Source organism: Cetorhinus maximus, chromosome 14 (assembly GCF_964194155.1).
Source record: "Cetorhinus maximus chromosome 14, sCetMax3.hap1.1, whole genome shotgun sequence".
Taxonomy (NCBI): Eukaryota; Metazoa; Chordata; class Chondrichthyes; order Lamniformes; family Cetorhinidae; genus Cetorhinus; species Cetorhinus maximus.
In genome coordinates, this window is record NC_135892.1 from 115,679,658 (window position 1) to 115,698,990 (window position 19,333).

The following is a 19,333-nucleotide window of genomic DNA, read 5'->3' on the forward strand; positions in this document are numbered from 1 at the left end:
TCTGTCCAATGATATAGCTACTGCTAACGATCCTATAAACTACTCCCACCAGAGTTTCTGGCCCTTGTTATTCCAATCTCCACACAGATTTATTCTGCTTCTTGATCTTTTGAGCCAAGATCCTTCTTCATTAACATCCTTATATCATCCTTTATTATCAGGACTAGCCCTCCTCCTTTTCCATTCTGTCTGTCTTTTTGAAATGTTTAGTTCCCAACCATGGTCATCTTGAAACGATGGCTGGGATTTTCTGTACCTGCCGGGGTTGGGCATGTTCGGTGGTATGGGCAAAAAGTACGGCACGATCGGGATCACGATAGCACGAAACCAGTTCACGATCGTTCGCTCAGCTCATCGATGGAAAGCCACGTTCTCCGGCATCAGGTGTCGGGAAACTCATTGTAATACATCAGCCTATCTTTATTAGGCCTGCCCACTGGAATTGTCCTCCCCCGCCACCCCCATCCGCTGGGTCGTCCGCCCACGTCAGCGGAGAAACACGTCAGTGTAGAACATGTCTTGACAACTGTGACATGCAGAAGTCAGGACTTGCCCACCTGGGCTTTGCACACATCGCGGACAGTCGAGGAGCAGAAGACGCTGGAACCCGACAGCAACAGCACACTGGAGGAACATCCATGGCATGCTGGGTGGATTCTCACGGACATGGCTCTGCTGCAAAGCAGCTCACGGAAGGAGGCGAGGTGAGGGGAGGGGGTTCCAAGTGGGGTGGTGAGGGATAGAAGGGGTGCGGAGGGGGGAAGGGGTGCAGAGGAGGGGATGTGCAGGTGAACGTGCACAGGCGCGTTCAGATAGGTCCATGTCTGCTCCTTGTGAGGGTGGGCATGGAATGGAGGAAGGGTGAGAATGACCGAGGGCAGAGTGAGGCAGTAGGGAGGGAGGGTGAGGGTAGCGATAGAACGGACAGCGAGGGTTCTTGGCGGGGACCTAGAGACAGACCCTGGGGGTGGGAAGGAGGAGGTTGGGGTGGTGAATGAGATGATGCAGGAGGGATGGCTTCAGGTTCCTGGAGCATAGGAACCGTTTCTGGGGGAGGCGGGACCTGTACAAGTTGGACGAGCTACATCTGAACAGGAACAGGACCAACATCCTCGCGGGGAGGTTTGCTAATGCTGTTGGGACAGATTTAACCTAAATTGGCAGGGGGTGGGATCCTGAAAAGTAGTTCAGAGGGGAGAGAAGCTGAGATGGAATTAGAAGTTAAAGCGCTAGTGAGTGAGGCTGGAAGGCAGAGGAAACATAGGCTGGATAAGAAAGAAGTGAGTTTAACAAGACTAAATGGAATATATAATATATGTTAATGCAAGGAGCCTGAGGAATAAGACAGATGAGCTGAGGGCACAGGCACATGGGAGTATAATATCATATCGTAATATCATACAGCTATGACGGAGACTTGGCTAAAAGGGCAGGATTGGCAGCTCAACATTCCTATTATAGGGTATTCAGACGAGATAGAGAGGGGGATAGAAGGGGGGGTTGCAATATTGATCAAGGGATCAATTATAGCAGTGAGGAGGGGGTGATATCTTGGAAGGATCATCAAATGAGGCCATATGGGTAGAAGTAAAAAAACACAAAAGGGGCAAACACGCTGTTGGGTGTGTGCTATAGGCCCCCAAACAGTCAGGGAGAGATAGACGATCAAACATGTAATCAAATTTCAGAGAAGTGTAAGAATAATAAGGCAGTAATAGTCGGGGATTTTAACTACCCAAATATTAACTGGGATAGTTTTAGTGTGCAAGGGAGGGAGCAAAATTCTTACGTTGCATCCAGGAGAACTTTTTTAGCCAGTATGTAGAAAGCCCAACAAGGGAGGAGGCAGCTCTGGACCTAATATTCGGAAATGAGCCCGGGCAGGTGGAAAGTGAATCAGTAGGGGAGCATTTTGGAGATAGTGACCATAACTCAGATTTAGGATAGTTATGGAAAAGGATAAGATTGGGGCGGGAATAAAAGTTCTAAACTTGGAAAAGGCTAATTTTACTAAGATGAGATACGATTTGGCCTAAGTGGACTGGGAGCAGCTACTTGCAGATAAAATTGTGTCAGAGCAGTGGGAGGCATTCAAGGAGGAAATAGCGGAGGTAGAGGTACATGCTCCCGTAAAGACAAAGGGAGGGACCAAGTCCGGAGAACCCTGGATGTCAAGGGACATAAAGGTCAGGATTAAGAAAAAAAGAGAAGCTTATGGCAGATACCGAGGGCTCAATACAGCAGAGTCCCTAGAGGAGTATAAAAAGTGCGGAGGGGAACTTAAAAAGGGAATTAGGAAAGCTAAGAGAGTGCATGAGAAAGCATTGGTGGGTAGAATAAAGGAAACCAACAGGGGTTTTTTAAATATATAAAGGGAAAGAGAATAAATAGGGAAAGAGTAGGGCCAAATAGGGACCATAAAGATAATCTGTGTGTGGACCCGGAAGACACAGATACAGTCCTCAATGAATACTTTGCGTTAGTCTTCACAATGGAAAAGGACGACGCAGGTATAGACATCAGGGTGGAGGACTGTGAAATATTAGAGGAAATTAACATAGAGAGAGAGGAGGTACTAGCGGGTTTAATGGCCTTAAAAATGGATAAATCCGCAGGCCTGGATGAGGTGTATCCCAGACTGTTGAAGGAGGCAAGTGAAGAGATATCAGGGGCCCTGGCAGTAATTTTCAAATCCTCTCTGGCCACAGGTGAGGTGCCAGAGGACTGGAGAGCTGCTAACATTGTCCCATTATTAAAAAAGGGAGGAAGGGATAGACCAGGAAATTACAGGCCAGTCAGTCTAACCTCCGTGGTGGGGAAGTTACTAGAAAGAATTCTGAGGGACAGACTATATCTGCACGTGGAGAGACACGGATTAATCAGGGATAGTCAGCATGGATTTGTTAAGGGAAGGTCGTGTTTGACAAATTTGATTGAATTTTTTGAGGAGGTAACCAGGAGTGTTGATGAGGGTAATGCATTTGATGTGGTCTACATGGACTTTAGCAAAGCTTTTGATAAAGTCCCTCATGGCAGACTGGTCATGAAAGTAAGAGCCCATGGGATCCAAGGCAAAGTGGCACATTGGATCCAAAATTAGCAGAGGGTGATGGTAGAGGGATGTTTCTGTGACTTGACGCCTGTTTCCAGTGGGATTCCGCAGGGCTCGGTGCTGGGGCCCTTGCTGTTTGTAGTTTACATAAATGATTTGGACTTAAATGTAGGAGGTATGATCAAGAAGTTGGCGGATGACACAAAAATTGGTAGGGTGGTAAATAGTGAGGAGGATAGCGGTAAACTGCAGGAGGATATCAATGGATTGGTCAGGTGGGCAAAGCAGTGGCAAATGGAATTCAACCCAGAAAAGTGTGAGGGCTAACAAGGCAAGGGATTACACTATGAATGGTAGGACCCTGGAAAGTACTGAAGATCAGATGGACCTTGGTGTGCATATCCACAGATCCCTGTAGGTAGCAGGGCAGGTAGATAAGGTGGTTAAGAAATGGGATTAACATAGTCAGATCTTTGTTGATTGGCGTGGACATGATGGGCCGAATGGCCTCCTTCTGTGCTGTAAACTTCTATGAGTCTATGAATGTGGATGGGGTGGAGTTTTTGGGAAGGAATGCGCATGTTCACCTGGACATCCACGAAGGGAAAGCGTTGGGGCTGGTAGGTAATGGAGGGGAGGCGGAATCTGATGCCGGGGGTGGGGGTCAACTGTGATGGGGGAAAGGAAATGGCTGACTGGGGGAGGGTAAAGGACAGGGAGCGAAAGGAAAACTGAACTAGCACCATGCTGTCCAAATCAAAAGTAAAAGGAGAGTCATGGTGGGCAAGATCATGTGCTTCATGCGAATGTGATCAATGGTTGGGCAGAGATGCTGGTCAGCTCAGATGGAGAACTGAAAGCAAACCCCAGCAGGCAGCATTCAAACTGCCCAGGACATTGAGATGAGTGTGAAATGTGAAGGATCCACGTGTGTGTGAGAGTGCTTGCATGAGACTCTGAAAGGCCCTGCCACACATACACTTTTCCCTCCAGAATCACTCGTGGGCTGGCTGCTCTCTCTGTGGTGACGGGTCTCCTGGGCTGCTTATTTCAACCTCTTCAATGGAGGAGGAGTCCTTTTGGCTGCAGATGAGGATGTGGATGGAGCTGAGGGACTGGCTGGTTGAAGGTGTTGGTCCCTTGGCCTGTGATCCAAAGTAGAGATAATGAGTGCATGGCAGCAGAGTCAAAAGCAGGAGAGGGAGAGAGCACTCTCAGTGCGTTGAGGGAGGGATGATGTGGTGCAAGATCCTCACGTGGGTGATTGCAACCGACCTCACCATCATCACAGGCAGGGTCCACATCCTCACCAGTCAGCGCGATGGCACACTCCTCAAAGTGAGTGAGGGGCCTAATGTGGGCTACTCCACCTCAGATCTGGGACCTCTCCCTGCTGATGTAAGTAGGCTTCTTCTGCATGAAAACAGATGGAGAGAGTGTGAACAGGATGCATGGAACTATGTGGAATGTTTGTGTGGTGAGCAGAGCCATGGATGAGATGAGGATGTGATCTCCAGAGGATATGAGCCTGATGGAGATGTGAGGGGTTGTGAGAATTAACTGTGTTGTCCCTTAAGGTCTGAGATCCCTATGGATGTGTGAAGGGTTTGTGAGTATGAGAGTTGAGAGTGACGAGAAGAGAGACTTGCCCTGGTGAACGGATGAGACCATTCATCCTGTAGCGGCACTGTGTGGCTGTCCTCTTTTGCAGGGCATTGGCGCTGACCACCACTGCCACCTCCTCCCAAGCCTGGTTGGTAATGCCACTGCCCACTCTGGGGCAGAGCGGGGATAGAGGACATCCTGGCCGGCCTCCACAGCATCCAAAGGGCATTCCAGTGATGCGTCGCCAAACCTGGGGGCTGCAGTCTTCCTGCCTTTCGTGGGCATCTTTCCTGCAGTCGTTGTGGCCTGGAAGCCCTGAGATGTGCGCGTGCGGCTGGATTTAAATATGGCGCCCGGCGTGATGAAGCAGCGAGATGATGGTGGGGGGGCGAATAAGAGCCAGCCCGCCATGGAAATGGCGTGTTTCCTGGAAATGTGTAAATAATGTGGCAGGATTGGGACGATACAGCATGATACGCAGCCAGTAGGTAGCTGCCCGCTACCGCACTTAGTGTAAATCTGGGATGATTCCGCCCTATGCCTGTATAATAGTGATTAGATCTAAACATTTAGCACTATTTGTGCCACTATTACTGAGGCTAGGTTTGATTAATTGAGCTGCCCTGGTGGGATCGGTACCTGTGTTCCCAGAGCGTTAGCCCGGACTTCCCGATTACTAGTTCAGTGACATTACTATTATGCAACCATCTCCGCATGGATTATACTTAAAAGGTTGGGGTCACATTGATTTAAGACGTTTAATAGTTAGAAAGATTATAGGCAGCAGGTGGTCTTAATTATCTAAAAAACTGCAGACATGATGTCTACAATCCTTACAGTAAGGACAGTCCAGAGAGATGTTTCTGTTTAGAAAGTTAGACCTAAATTAGTTTAAAAACGTTCTGCAAACTGTGAAGGGTTGTAAAATCAATTCCTTTCTTCAGATCAAGGAAGTAATTTTAAATGAAGCACACTTAGCCTAAAGGTCTAGATGAGGACATCCCAAGAGTATGCCATGCTGTCTGGGTGATGGGCGGAGGTTAGGGAGATTCTCTGGTTTGAATTTATCTGGGTGTTTGCTGAGAATTTTCGTTGCAACTTGGACTTTGGTTTGCCGTGGAGTTGACTGAGAGAAGGTACCTAGGCCTGCACTGTGAGCAGAAAAAGCTGACTTCAGCATTTGCAGCATGGAATCTATCGCTTAATCTCATTGTGGATTTTATGAGGGGACAGAAACTGGAGAATTTGCTCTAGCCTCCAGCTGTGGAAAAAATTTCCATCTACAATGGAAAAATCTGCTCACAGGGCTTTGTGGCAAAGAAAACAATCAGCAGAATTAGCTGGGAAGCATTGAGAAGGCAACCAGAACAAGGGACTGAAATGTCTGCAGTCAAGAGGTATTAAACAGGGTCTTACCTCAGAGAATAGCTGGAACTGAGGAAAATTAAATAAAATTCAAAAGGACCATGGCATACTTTTGAACTGAAGTCTTGTCCCAAGAGAGAAAGTGGGGAGAGGGTGGATTGATGAATCTAGGCCAAGGAAGGGTCAAGTGGGTTGATGCAGAAATAATGAGAGATTGAAGATAGTGTTATCTTAACAGTCCAAGTGAGAGCATTAATTTCTTTTCAATTCAGCAACCAGATCCTGGGAATAATGCTGCATATGTTAACATATTGTGCCAGTTCTTGCTAGGGCTGTTCAACATTTGCTATGGAACCACAGGTGCTGTACAGGTTGTCCTCTGTTGTTTCCTTTCTCCACCAGCATCTTCACTTAAAGAACCTGGGGCCTGTTGGATTCCTTGTTTCCCAGACATCTTCCCAGAGCTCCACAGTCTTGTTTCTTTCTTTAGACCACAAAAGCAATTTGCACCTCCCCTTTAAGGTGCTGCAGGCCCATAAAGAACCTGTCTCAGCATCCAATTTCCTGCCTCCCAATTATCAAGCTGCTTCCAGGGAATGGGTTTAACCACCCTGCTCCCCGAGGAGCCACTGCTCTTGCTCCACCCTCTCCCACTAACACAGGAAAGCATCCCTCCCACTTTGTTAGGCGGAGTGTTCATAGAGAAGCTATCATGGAATCTCCCCAATTCCAGATGTGGAGAATGGAACTCAACTAACCTCAGACAGATCGTCGAACTGTGCAAAGAGTTCATTCAGCATGTTGATCAAGTCGTGTGGCGTCAGTATCATCGACAGTTTGGTGAAACCCTTGATATCTGCAAATAGAATGCTGGAGAAGAACAGGTTGTTGATTACAATTGTTTTTCATCTTTTGAAGGGTAACTTCACCCCCACTCCCAGCTGCTGGTACTTCCTGTCACTGAAACAACACAGTCCTTGATTCAGTGAAGGGAATATCTCTCTGAAAGTGGGAGTAAAGCTAATTGTTCAGTCATGCAAAAGCAAATTAAATTGATCCAAACGGCACCAGTCAGTGAACAAATGACCCCAAAATGGGCATTGGAATCAGTTCAACATCTCCAGCCAAATCTAACAAATACATAGTAATCTCAACACAGACACAGGCCATTCAGCCCATTCAGATCATGTCAGCCTTTACACTCCACAGAAGCAAATACTTCTAATCACATTTACTCCCCTGATTACACTTCCTTGCATCTCCATTTCCCCCATTCTCCTTTCCAATCTAATCTCGAATGTTGACATTGTTTCTTCCTTAACTGCTAACCCTGAAACTGAAGTCTATAGCCTCACAACCCTTTGTGTGAAGAAGATTTTCCTGTCCTCTTTTTTTTAAATTCTTATATTTAATATTGTATCTATGGCCTTTTGTTCTAGAATTTCATCTACAGGCAACATCTGCTTCTATCTTCCCTGTCTCACCCTGACAGAAATTTAAACAACATAACCATACCAACCTGTAAAATGTATTGTTCAAATACAGAAGAACCAGGCATGTATGTGTGGTCCCCATGTCTGCAACCCCTACATGTCCTACCGATACACATCTGCACCCTCCTGTCCTAACAATGCCTGTTTGGCACCCAAGCCACCATCCTACCGATGCTCATCTGTCCCCCATCCTACCAATGCTCATCTGTCCCCCATCCTACCAATGCTCATCTGTCCCCCATCCTACCAATGCTCATCTGTCCCCCATCCTACCAATGCTCACCTGCCCCCTGTCCTTCCATTAGATATCATGGTAGTCTGATGTGTAATATACCTATAAGAAGAATGTTATAATGGAAGATCACATGATCTTAGCATCAATAGCAGAGTAGCGCAGGCTACCTCTGTAGTCAGTAGTTAGTAGCAGCAATGCATAGAGATAGAGTTTGAAGTGTAAGCACATGCTTAACTAAGTATCTTTGTAAATGAACAGAATTTCGACCTATGAAGTGCCTGCTACTCAACTATATCATGAGTACCAAATCAGCCACCCCTTACAACAAGCGTGCGAACAGGATCCAACAAAGTGGGTGACTAGGATCCAACAAATTGGCAATGTGGATTAAACAAGCTAAACAGAAGCAAACAAGAGAAACGAAATCGACACCATACTTCGCACAGCAATTGTATGTAGAAGTTCCTTTCAAATTGTCAAAGTAACTCCCTCACAGCATGCTGCAATTCGGGAGAATTGATCCTTTCGATCCAGCAACAGATGATTGGTCCCACTATATTGAGCGTCTCTCATTCTTTTTCCAAGTAAATGAGATTACGGGGGAAGAGACGAGGTGGGCAATCCTCTTACATACACGTGGGAATAAGACTTATGGCTTGATTCGAAGTTTAATGGCACCCATTGCCCCAGACTCGAGAAATTTCGATGAATTAGTGGACCTGGTGAAGGGCCATTACCAACCAAAGCCCTCAGTAATGATGCAAAGGTTCAAGTTTAATTCAAGAATTAGAACCCCAGGGGAGACAGTTGCGAGCTATGTAGCAAGCTTGAAGAAATTAACGGAGCATTATAAGATTGGTACATCCTTAAACGATATGCTTGGAGATTGCTTAGTGAGCGGTATGAATGAGGACACAATTCAGAAGAGATTGTTATCTGAAACAAATTTGGACTTTAAGAAGGCACTAGAGATTGCACTGCCAATGGAAAGCGCAGTTAGGAATTCGGAAGCCATACAGGGAGCGCAAAATGGCGCCGTGCTCCGCATTGGGCGGGAAGCCCCAGCCAAAAAGCGCGCGAAAATCCAATACGCTACTGAGAGGTGGGAAACAGCCCCCGCTAGCAGGAAAATGAGGAAAAAAACAACTCAGCAGCAAAAATGAGGCGTAATATCAACAGAGGCGGAAATCAACAATCTTCTAACAATTGGCACTTTAAAAAACTAGAGTGTTTTTATTGTCATAAAAATGGACACATAATGAGACAGTGTAGGGAAAGAGTCAAGCAGACTTTTAATCAAAATTTAAAAACCGTGAGATCTACAATGTAGAAGAGCCTGAAGCCACAAATTCAGATATTTATTCATTGTATAACTTGCAGGTTGGAAGAACAGAACCAAACTATGTAACAGTGAAAGTGAACCTGTTCAAGTGGAAGTGGACACAGGAGCTTGCACTACAGGAATTGGGGAACATACCTTCAAATATCTGAGCAATGGAGAACATCAATTAAATTTGGAAGCAACAACTGCCCAATTAAAAACATACATGGATGAAGACGTCCAAGTTGAAGGCATAACTAGTGTAACTGTTAATTATGAGAGCCAATCGGTAAAGCTACCCCCGATGGTAGTAGCAGGTGAGGTGCCAAGCCTCCTAGGGTGAAACTGGCTAAACGAAATCAAATTGCAATGAGCTGAAATTTTCCAATTAAGAGCAAGTGGGTTACCAGAGCTACTACAAAAGTACATTACAGTCTTCAGGGATAAACTTGGGAAGATCCAGGGGCTGCAGGCGAAATCTCACATGGATCCAGAGGCCACCCCTCAATTCATGAAGGCCAGACCAGTACCTTATACATTGAGAGAAAAAGGTCAGCACCAAATTGGACAGACGAGATGAACTGGGCGTTATACAACCTGTGCAGTTCTCAGAATGGGCAGCGCCCATAGTCCCCGAACATAAACCCAACCAGAGTGTCGAATTTGTGGAGACTACAAGGTGACAGTTAACAAAATAGCTAAGCTAGACAAGACGCCCCATACCAAAAATCAAAGACCAGTATGCCAAGTTGGCAGGTGGAACCACATACATGAGCTTGATATGAGTCACGCTTATCAATAATTAGAGTTAGATAATGCCTCCCGGGAACTGGTCACAATTAATACCCACAAAGGGCTGCACCAATACATTCGATTGCATTTCGGCATCTCCTCAGCTTGTGCCATCTTCCAGAGAACAACGGAAAGTTTACTGCAGGGACTGCCCCAGGCTGTAGTCTATTTAGATGATGTTTTGGTGACAGGATTCACGGATAAAGAGTACATGGCAAACTTCGAAGAAGTCTTAAAACATTTCTTGCAGGCTGGAGTGCGTTTAAAAAAAGAAGAGTGCACGTTCCAGGCGAGGGAGGTAATCTATTTGGGTCATTGGATAGATTCACAGGGCCTCCACCCAGTTGAGGAGAAAGTGAGAGCCATAAGAGAGGCACCTGCACCAAAGAGCACTTCAGAACTCAAATCATTCCTATGAATGATCAATTATTATTGGCGGTTCTTGCCCAATTTGTCTACAGAACTGGCCCCCCTACATTATTTACTCAAAAAGAACCAACGTTGGTCTTGGGAGGCGCCCCAGAAAGAAGCTTTCAAGAAGGTCAAACAATTGTTGTACTTGTCCAACCTATTAGTACATTATGACCAGCGCTCTCCGATCGAATGGACGATGGCTCAGAACGGCCTATAGGATACATATCAAGAAATGTCACCTCACCAGAAAAGGGATGCTCACAGATAAAAAAAGGAAAGCCTGTCAATCATCTTTGGTGTTAAGAAATTTCACAATAGGTACATGACTGCCATTTTACTATCATTTCAGGCTACAAACCATTGCTAGGATTATTCAGCGAAGCCAAGGCCAAACCCATAGCCTCAGCAAGAATACAACAATGGGCTTTAATTCTGGCAGCATACGAGTATACTTTTGTACATAGGCCTGGTAGTCAAATTGCAAACACCGTTTGTCTTTACAAGAAAAGGATGTGGAAGCCCGAGTTCCACAAGAACTTGTTTTGTTACATTTCTGAGATTCCTCGCCGGTATGCGCTCGACAGATCGGAGACTGGACAAGTGGGGACCCAGTCCTATCACAAGTACGAGAACAAGTACTTCATGATTGATCACAAGAGCCTGTATCTGATTAAATGAAACCGTATTTTAACAGAAGACATGAAATAACCAGCCAGGATGGTATCTTATTGTGGAGAGTACAATAGTACCTCCAAAGGGAAGTGAACCATTGCTAATTGAATTACACAGCGCATATCCAGGAAAATCCTGGATAGACGGTGAAATAGAGAGTTTGTAAAGAATTATGTGCAATGTCAGCAACTGCAAAAGTTACCTTCAACAGCTCCATTTCACCCTTGGGAATGGGCAGGAAGACCATGGGTGTGGTTACACATTGACTATGTTGGACCTTTCATGCAAACCATGTTGCTTCTCATTGGTTGATGCCCACTCAAAATGGATGAACATATATGAGGTGAAATCGCCAACGTCTTCTGCTATTTCAGACTACCTGAAGTGGTCGTTTCTGATAATGGCACGGCATTTACAAGTGCTGAGTTTCAGTGGTTTATCAGCCTCAACAGTATCACTCATGTAAATACTTCACTATACCACCCTGCCTCAAATGGACTGACCGAAAGGACAGTTCAAACATTCAAGGCTGGCATGAAGAAATTAACTGAAGATTCCTTAACAACCAAGCTAGCACACTATCTTTTCCATCATAGGACCACCCCTCACACAACAAGAGGCGTGATCCTGCGGAATTATTGATGAAACACCGTCTCATGACAAGATTGAGCTTAATAACGCTGAATTTAGGGGGGAAGGAGTAAAGGAGTCAGCGAAGTCAGAAAACTGGACACGACTGGCATAGCCGCGAGAGGGAATTTACTGTGGGAGAAACGGTATATGTGAAGAACTTTGGAGAAGGACCAAAGTGGTTTTCGGGTGAAATAAGTGCAGTGACTGGACCATGTGGAGGTGCAAGGCTGAGACATGTGGATCATCTCAGGAAGAGACAAACTCTGCACCAAGGAATGATTCCACCAGTGTTCACCACAAGCTCAGTGTTTCCTGTTGAGAGAATGCAACCTAGGACAGATGTGTCTGAAGTATCTGATGTTCCTTCAAGAGTGGAGGATACAGATCTGCAGGAGCCCACTGAAGCAGCTGATGTTCAGACAACACCAGGAAATGTGGTTCCTGGCAAGGCATCTGAAGTTGCAGAGCTGAGACACTCTACAGCAGACAGCGAGAGGAGTACCGTGGGACAGGCAGTCAGCAGCACCTAGAGGAGAGAGCGAGAGGAGGACTCTGGGACAGGCAGTCAGCAGCACCTAGAGGAGTCGGGAGTTGAAAAGGAGCACGAGAGGAGCCAGGAGTTGAAGAGAAGCGTGAGAGGAGTCGGGAGTTGAAGAGAAGCTGGGAGAGCAGGGATGACTGAGGGAGTTCGGTAAGGAGGGAACGAGGTGATCCTTTGAGTACTGTGAGTATGGCCGGGTAAGCATTTGCTACTTTTATTGCTTATAGTTTTTAAGGTCTTATTTTGTGGTTCATCGTTTGTAGGGGCTATATTCTGTAACAACGAGGACCAGGGAAGAAGGGCCCAAGAGTAATTGATATTCAGTATCTTCCAAAAGGTTTAATTTAATTTAAAGGAATAAGTCATGGCAGGAGAGCGCAAAGCCGTGGTGTGCTCCTCCTGCTCTATGTGGGAAACCGGGAACATTTCCAGTGCCCGGGGCCAGCATGTGTGCGGGAAGTATCTCCCGCTGCAGCTCCTGGAAGCTGGGGTTTTGGAGCTAGAGCGGCGGCTGGGGACACGGTGGAGCATCCGCGAGGCGGAGAGTATCGTGGATAGCACATATAGAGAGGTGGTCACACCGCAGGCTGAGTCCACAGGCAGGAAGGGAATGGGTGACCACCAGGCAGAGCAAGAGGACAGGAGGCAGTGCAGGAATCTCCTGCGGCTATTCCCCTGCAAAACAGATATACCACTTTGGATACCGTGGGGGGGGAAATGGCCTCTCAGGGGAAAGCAGCAACAGCCAAATTTGTTGCACCACGGTTGGCTCTGCTGCACAGGGGAGGAGTAAAAAGTGTGGGAATGCAATAGTTATAGGGGATTCAATAGTAAGGAGAATAGATAGGCGTTTCTGTGGCTGTAAACGAGACTCCAGGATGGTATGTTGCCTCCCTGGTCCTCGGGTCAAGGATGTCTCAGAGCGGCTAGAGGACATTCTGAAGGGGGGAGGGTGAACAGCCAGTGGTCGTGGTACACATTGGTACAAACGACATAGGTAAAAAAAAAGGCATGAGGTCCTAAAAGCAGAATATAGGGAGTTAGGAAGTAAGTTGAAAAGTAGGACCTCAAAGGTAGTGATCTCTGCCAGTGCCACGTGCCAGTCAGAGTAGAAATAGTAGGATGTATTAGATGAATACGTAGCTGAAGAGATGGTGTGAGGGGGAGGGTTTCAGATTCCTGGGACATTGGGACCAGTTCTGGGGGAGGTGGGACCAGTACAAACTAGATAGGTTACACCTGGGCAGGACCGGGACTGATGTCCTAGGGGGAACATTTGCTAGAGTGGTTGGGGAGGATTTAAACTAAAATGGCAGGGGGATGGGAACCTATGCAAGGAGTCAGAGGAGGGGGAATCAAGGACAACAACAAAAGACAGAAAGGATAATAAGAAAAGTGATAGTCACAGAAATCAAGGGCAAGAAGCAAACAGGGTCTCAGTGCAAAATAGTGGGAACAGGACAAGTAATGTTAAAAAGACAAGCCTTAAGGCTTTGTGCCTTAACGGGAGGAGCAGTTGCAATAAAGTGGATGAATTAACCGCGCAACTAGATGTAAACAGGTATGATATAGTCGGGATTACGGAGACATGGCTTCAGGGTGACCAGGGATGGGAACTGAACATCCAGGGGTATTCAGTATTTAGGAAGGACAGACAAAAAGAAAAAGGTGGTGGAGTTGCATTGCTGGTTAAAGAGGAAATTAATGCAATAGTGAAGAAAGATATTAGCTCCGACGATGTGGAATCTGTATGGGTAGAGCTGAGAAACACTAAGGGGCAAAAAACGTTAGTGGGGGTTGTATATAGATCCCCAAACTGTAGTAGTGATGTTGGGAATGGCATTAAACAGGAAATTAGAGACGCATGTAATAAAGGAACACCTGTAATTATGAGTGACTTTAATCTGCATATAGATTGGGCAAATCAAATTAGTAACAATACCATAGAGGAGGAATTCCTGGTGTGTGTACAGGATGTTTTTCTGGACCAATACGTTGAGGAACCAACTAGAGAACAGGCCATCCTAGACTGGGTATTGTGTAATGAGAAAGGAATAATTGGCAATCTAGTTGTGCGAGGCCCCTTGGGGATGAGCGACCATAATATGATAGGATTCTTCATCAAGATGGAGAGTGATGTAGTTGATTCTGAGACTTGGGTCCTGAATCTTAATAAAGGAAACTACGATGGTATGAGGCGCGAGTTGGCTATGATGGATTGGGAAACGTTAATTAAAAGGGTGATGATGGATAGGCAATGGCAAACATTCAAAGAGCGCATGGGTGAACTGCAACAATTGTTTATTCCTGTCTGGCGCAAAAGTAAAACAGGAAAGGTGGCCATCCGACACGGATGACAAGGGCAGCAGCTCTTCGGATGATGAAGTGCCAGAGCGGCACCGACAGAAGAGGCGGCAAAGCTCCAGGGCGTTGGAGGACGAGACACCCGAGCTCCAGAAAATTGGAGACAACAAGGAGCCCAGCGCACCCCAACTTTGCCTGCAACCTGAGGAGGCCAGTGCACCACAGCCCCTGGAATCTGGGAGCAGTGAGGCAATCATCGCACCCCAGCTCCAGGAAGCCGGGAACAGCAACCCCCCAGAGGGGGTGAGTTTTGGAGAAGCTTCTCCAGCAAAGGTCATCTCAAAACCCGCTCACTACGTGAACCTCCAGATGCCACTGGAGCAGAACACGGCCAAGGAGATCTACCTCAGCCCATCCAAAGTGAAGGAATTTGAGCTCACTACGGGTATGAAGGAGCAGACTAAAGGTCTGGGACTCTCAGAGACAGTGGGTTTGGTAGGAGAATAAATGCTTTAATATGGGTTTAAAGATTGTATCCATAAATGTGCGTAGCATTAAATCTACTACGCGATGTGTTGCGACCTTGGACTACCTAGCCAAGGTCAAAGCTGACCTGTTGTTTCTGCAGGAGTGTGCGATACCGCACCTCAGCTCCTACAGGCAATGGTCACGATGGTGGTCCCACGGGCCATCGATCTGGTCGGGCGGAAACGACTCTCGTTCCTCCGGCCTGGGTATTCTGCTGCGGGGAGGCAACTTCACCGTCTCCGAGGTCAAGGAGGTGGTGGGCGGGCGACTCCTGGTAGCAGACGTAATGTACAAGAACGCTCCACTCCGGTTAATTAACGTGTACGGCCCGGCACAAGGGGCTGAGCGGCTGGAGGTTTTTCAGCAGCTCCCACTGCTGCTGGCGACCTCCAGGCCGGTCATTCTGGGCGGGGACTTCAACTGCATCATCGATGCGGCTGGACGATCCGGCAGGGCCGGAAGCAGATTGGACGCTACGTCCAGATCCCTGATGGAAACAGTTAAGGATGCCAAGCTGCACGACGTCTTCAGCAACCCTGCAGACGGAGCGCAGCGTAGATACACCTGGTCGCGGCCAGACGGGTCCATTCGTTCCAGGATAGACTTCCTGTTTGTGTCCCGTGCATTCACAGTCAGATCCACCGACGTCAAGCCGGTGTTCTTCTCTGACCACTGCCTCCTACTGGCGGACTGCCACTTGGAGGAAGACCTGAGGGTGGGCAGGGGGGCATGGAAGCTAAATGTGCAACTGCTGACCCCAGAGAACATTGAGGAGCTCAAGAGGGATTACAAAGGTTGGAGAACCGTGAAACCCCTCTTTGAGTCCCTGACACACTGGTGGGAAGTGATCAAGGGAAGCATCAAGAGGTTTTTCATCCGCAAAGGCACCCAGAAAGCTAGAAAGGAACAGAGGGAAATGTCCCGACTCCAGGAAAAGATGCAGAATCTGCTCCGGCTGCAGTCGATGGGGGTCGATGTCAAGGAGGAGCTCCAAGAGGTGAAGGGCCAGCAAGCCTCGCACTTTGCCTCGGAGGCCTCCAAGATCATCTTCCGTTCCAGAGTCCGCTCCGTGGAGCAGGATGAGACGTGCTCACGTTTCTTCTTCCAAAAGGTACACAGAGAGCGCTCTGTGATCAGCAGCCTGAAGGAAGAAGACGGCTCAGTAAAGTCATCACGGTCCGACATTCTGAGGATCAGCAAATCCTTTTATGCCGGTCTGTATGACGTGAAGCCCACGGACAGCACGGCCTCCCAGTCCTTCCTGTCCTCTATCACGGAGGTCTTAGACCACAGTACGCGGGAGAGCCTAGACAAACCGCTAACTCCTGACGAACTGACTAAGGCCCTCGAGTCCTTCGAGAAGAGTAAAACCCCCGGAAGCGACGGCCTGCCGGCGGAGTTGTATTCGGCTCTGTGGGACTTGATCGGCCCAGACCTGCTAGAAGTGTACGAGAGTATGCTCCTGGCCGGCAACATGTCAGAATCCATGAGGAAAGGCATCATCACCCTCATCTACAAGCACAAGGGGGAAAGGGAGGAAATTAGAAATTGGCGACCCATTTCACTGTTGAATGTGGACTATAAGATTCTGTCCAAGGTCATCGCCAACCGGGTCAAATCCGCTCTGGAATTGGTGATTCACCCTGACCAGACCTGCTCTGTGCCAGGCAGGAAGATCTCTGACAGCCTGGCGCTGCTCAGGGATACGATTGCCTATGTACAGGACAGGGGTGTGGATACCTGCCTCATCAGCTTGGATCAGGAGAAGGCCTTTGACAGAATATCGCACACCTACATGGGGGATGTGCTCTCCAAAATGGGGTTTGGGGAGGGAATTCGAAATTGGATCCAATTGCTCTACACTAACATCAGTAGCGCAGTCTCAATCAATGGGTGGGAAACAGATAGCTTTCCGATTAAATCTGGAGTCAGGCAGGGCTGTCCTCTCTCGCCTGTCCTTTTCGTGCGCTGCATAGAACCCTTTGCCGAGTCCATCAGGAAGGATCCGGGCATAAGAGGAGTGACGATCCCAGGCAGTGGAGGCACTCAGGTAAAAGCCTCCCTGTACATGGACGACGTCGCCGTCTTCTGCTCGGATCCGCTGTCGGTGCGCAGACTGATGCACGTCTGCGACCAGTTCGAACTGGCCTCGGGAGCCAAGGTAAATCATGGGAAGAGCGAGGCCATGTTCTTTGGGAACTGGGCTGACCGATCCTTTGTCCCCTTCACTGTCAGGGCTGACGGCCTGAAGGTGCTGGGGATATGGTTCGGAGGGACCGGGGCATGCGTTAGAAACTGGAAGGAGCGAGTGGCTATGGTGAAAAGGAAACTGGGCATGTGGGAGCGACGCTCCCTCTCCATTGCGGGTAAGAACCTGGTCATCAGGTGTGAGGTACTCTCGCTGTTGCTGTACGTGGCGCAGGTCTGGCCCATTCCACACTCCTGCGCGATGGCGATCACTCGAGCCATCTTCCGCTTTATCTGGAGGTCGAAAATGGATCGTGTCTGCAGGGACGCGATGTACAAGCCTCTAGATAAAGGGGGAAAAAACGTGCCCAACATCGCCCTCATACTGATGGCCACCTTTGTGTGTGGCTGCATCAAGCGGTGCGTAGACCCTCAGTACGCAAACACCAAGTGTCACTACGTGCTGAGGTTCTACCTGTCCCCGGTGTTGCGAAGGATGGGTCTGGCCACGCTGCCGCGGAACGCTCCAAGTAGTTGGACCGTGCCGTACCACCTGTCCCTGGTGGAAAAATTTATGCAGAAAAACACCTTTGACCACAAGTCCATCAGGCAGTGGTCAGCACGTAACGTCCTAGAGGCCCTGAGGGATAAGGAGAGGGTGGACCCTGTGGGATGGTTCCCCGAGCAGACTGTCAAAGTCATTTGGCAGAATGCCTCATCGCCAGAACTTTCCAACAAGCACCAAGACGTAGCTTGGCTGGTGGTGAGAAAGGCCCTCCCCGTCAGATCCTTCCTACACGCCAGGAGTCTCACCCCCTCTGCACGATGCCCTCGAGGTGGCTGTGGTGGGGAAGAGACCGTTGTTCACCTCCTTGTGGATTGTGCCTTTGCAAAGAAAGTCTGGAGAGAGATGCAGTGGTTGCTGTCGAGGTTCATCCCGAGCAGTTCTGTGACACAGGACTCTGTGCTCTACGGGCTGTTCCCAGGGACACACACCGAGACAAACATCGACTGCAGCTGGAGGATCATCAACTCGGTGAAAGACGCGCTTTGGTCTGCCCGAAACTTGTTGGTCTTCCAGCACAAAGAGTTGTCCCCGACCGATTGTTGCGGACTGGCACAATCCAAAGTCCAGGACTACGTGCTGAGGGACGCACTAAAGCTTGGGGCAGCTGCCGCAAAGGCGCAATGGGGAAGGGTCGCTGTCTAAGACCTTTCTACCACAGCGCACCGAGAGACTGGGAACTGTTTAGAGCCCCTCGGGCTGTACAGATCAAAATGAAAGGCTGTAAATGATTGTAATATTGTTTGTACTGATGCACCTGGTGATACATTTTGTAAAAGTTTAACCTGGATTGTACCCTTGTAATGTTGTTTTTGAAATGGTTTTGAATGTGATTGAAGATTTTTAATGAATAAAGTATATTTTTACAATAAAAAAAAAACAGGAAAGGTGGCCAAACCATGGCTTACAAGGGTAATTAGAGAAAGTATTAGATCCAAGGATGAGGCATACAAATTGGCCAGAAAAAACAACAGACCTGAAGATTGGGAGCACTTTAGAATTCAGCAAAGGATGACCAAGGGATTGATTAAGAAGGGGAAAATAGAGTACAAGAGTAAGCTTGCCGGGAACATAAAAACTGACTGTAAAAGTTTCTATAGGTATGTGAGGAGAAAAAGATTGGTGAAGACAAATGTAGGTCCCTTACAGTCAGAAACAGGAGAATTTATAATGGGGAACAAAGAAATGGCTGACCAACTAAATACATACTTTGGTTCTGTCTTCACAAAGGAGGACACAAATAACATACCAGAAATGTTGGGGAACACAGGGTTTAGTGAGAGGGAGGAACTGAAAGAAATCAGTATTAGTAGGGAAATGGTGTAGGGGAAATTGATGGGATTGAAGGCCGATAAATCCCCAGGGCCTGATAATCTACACCCCAGAGTACTTCAGGAAGTGGCCTTAGAAATAGTGGATGCATTGGTGGTCATCTTCCAAGATTCTATAGACTCTGGAACAGTTTCTACAGATTGGAGGGTAGTTAATGTAACCCCACTATTTAAAAAGGGAGGCAGGGAGAAAACAGGGAATTATAGACCAGTCAGCCTGACGTCGGTAGTGGGGAAAATTCTATTCCATCATAAAAGATTTAATAGCTGAGCATTTGGAAAACAGTGGCAGAAT

At 47.7% G+C, this 19,333-nt stretch overlaps 1 protein-coding gene across 1 annotated transcript in view; it reads right to left on the minus strand.

Annotated features, from left to right (window-relative positions):
- Positions 1-19,333, minus strand: part of LOC144690014 (adenylate cyclase type 8-like) — a 181,805-nt gene that overhangs the window by 138,351 nt on the left and 24,121 nt on the right. Inside the window, exon 4 of the mRNA XM_078557546.1 lies at positions 6,781-6,892. Within this exon, the coding sequence (XP_078413672.1) occupies positions 6,781-6,892 (112 nt within the window). The remainder of the gene's footprint in view (positions 1-6,780; positions 6,893-19,333) is intronic.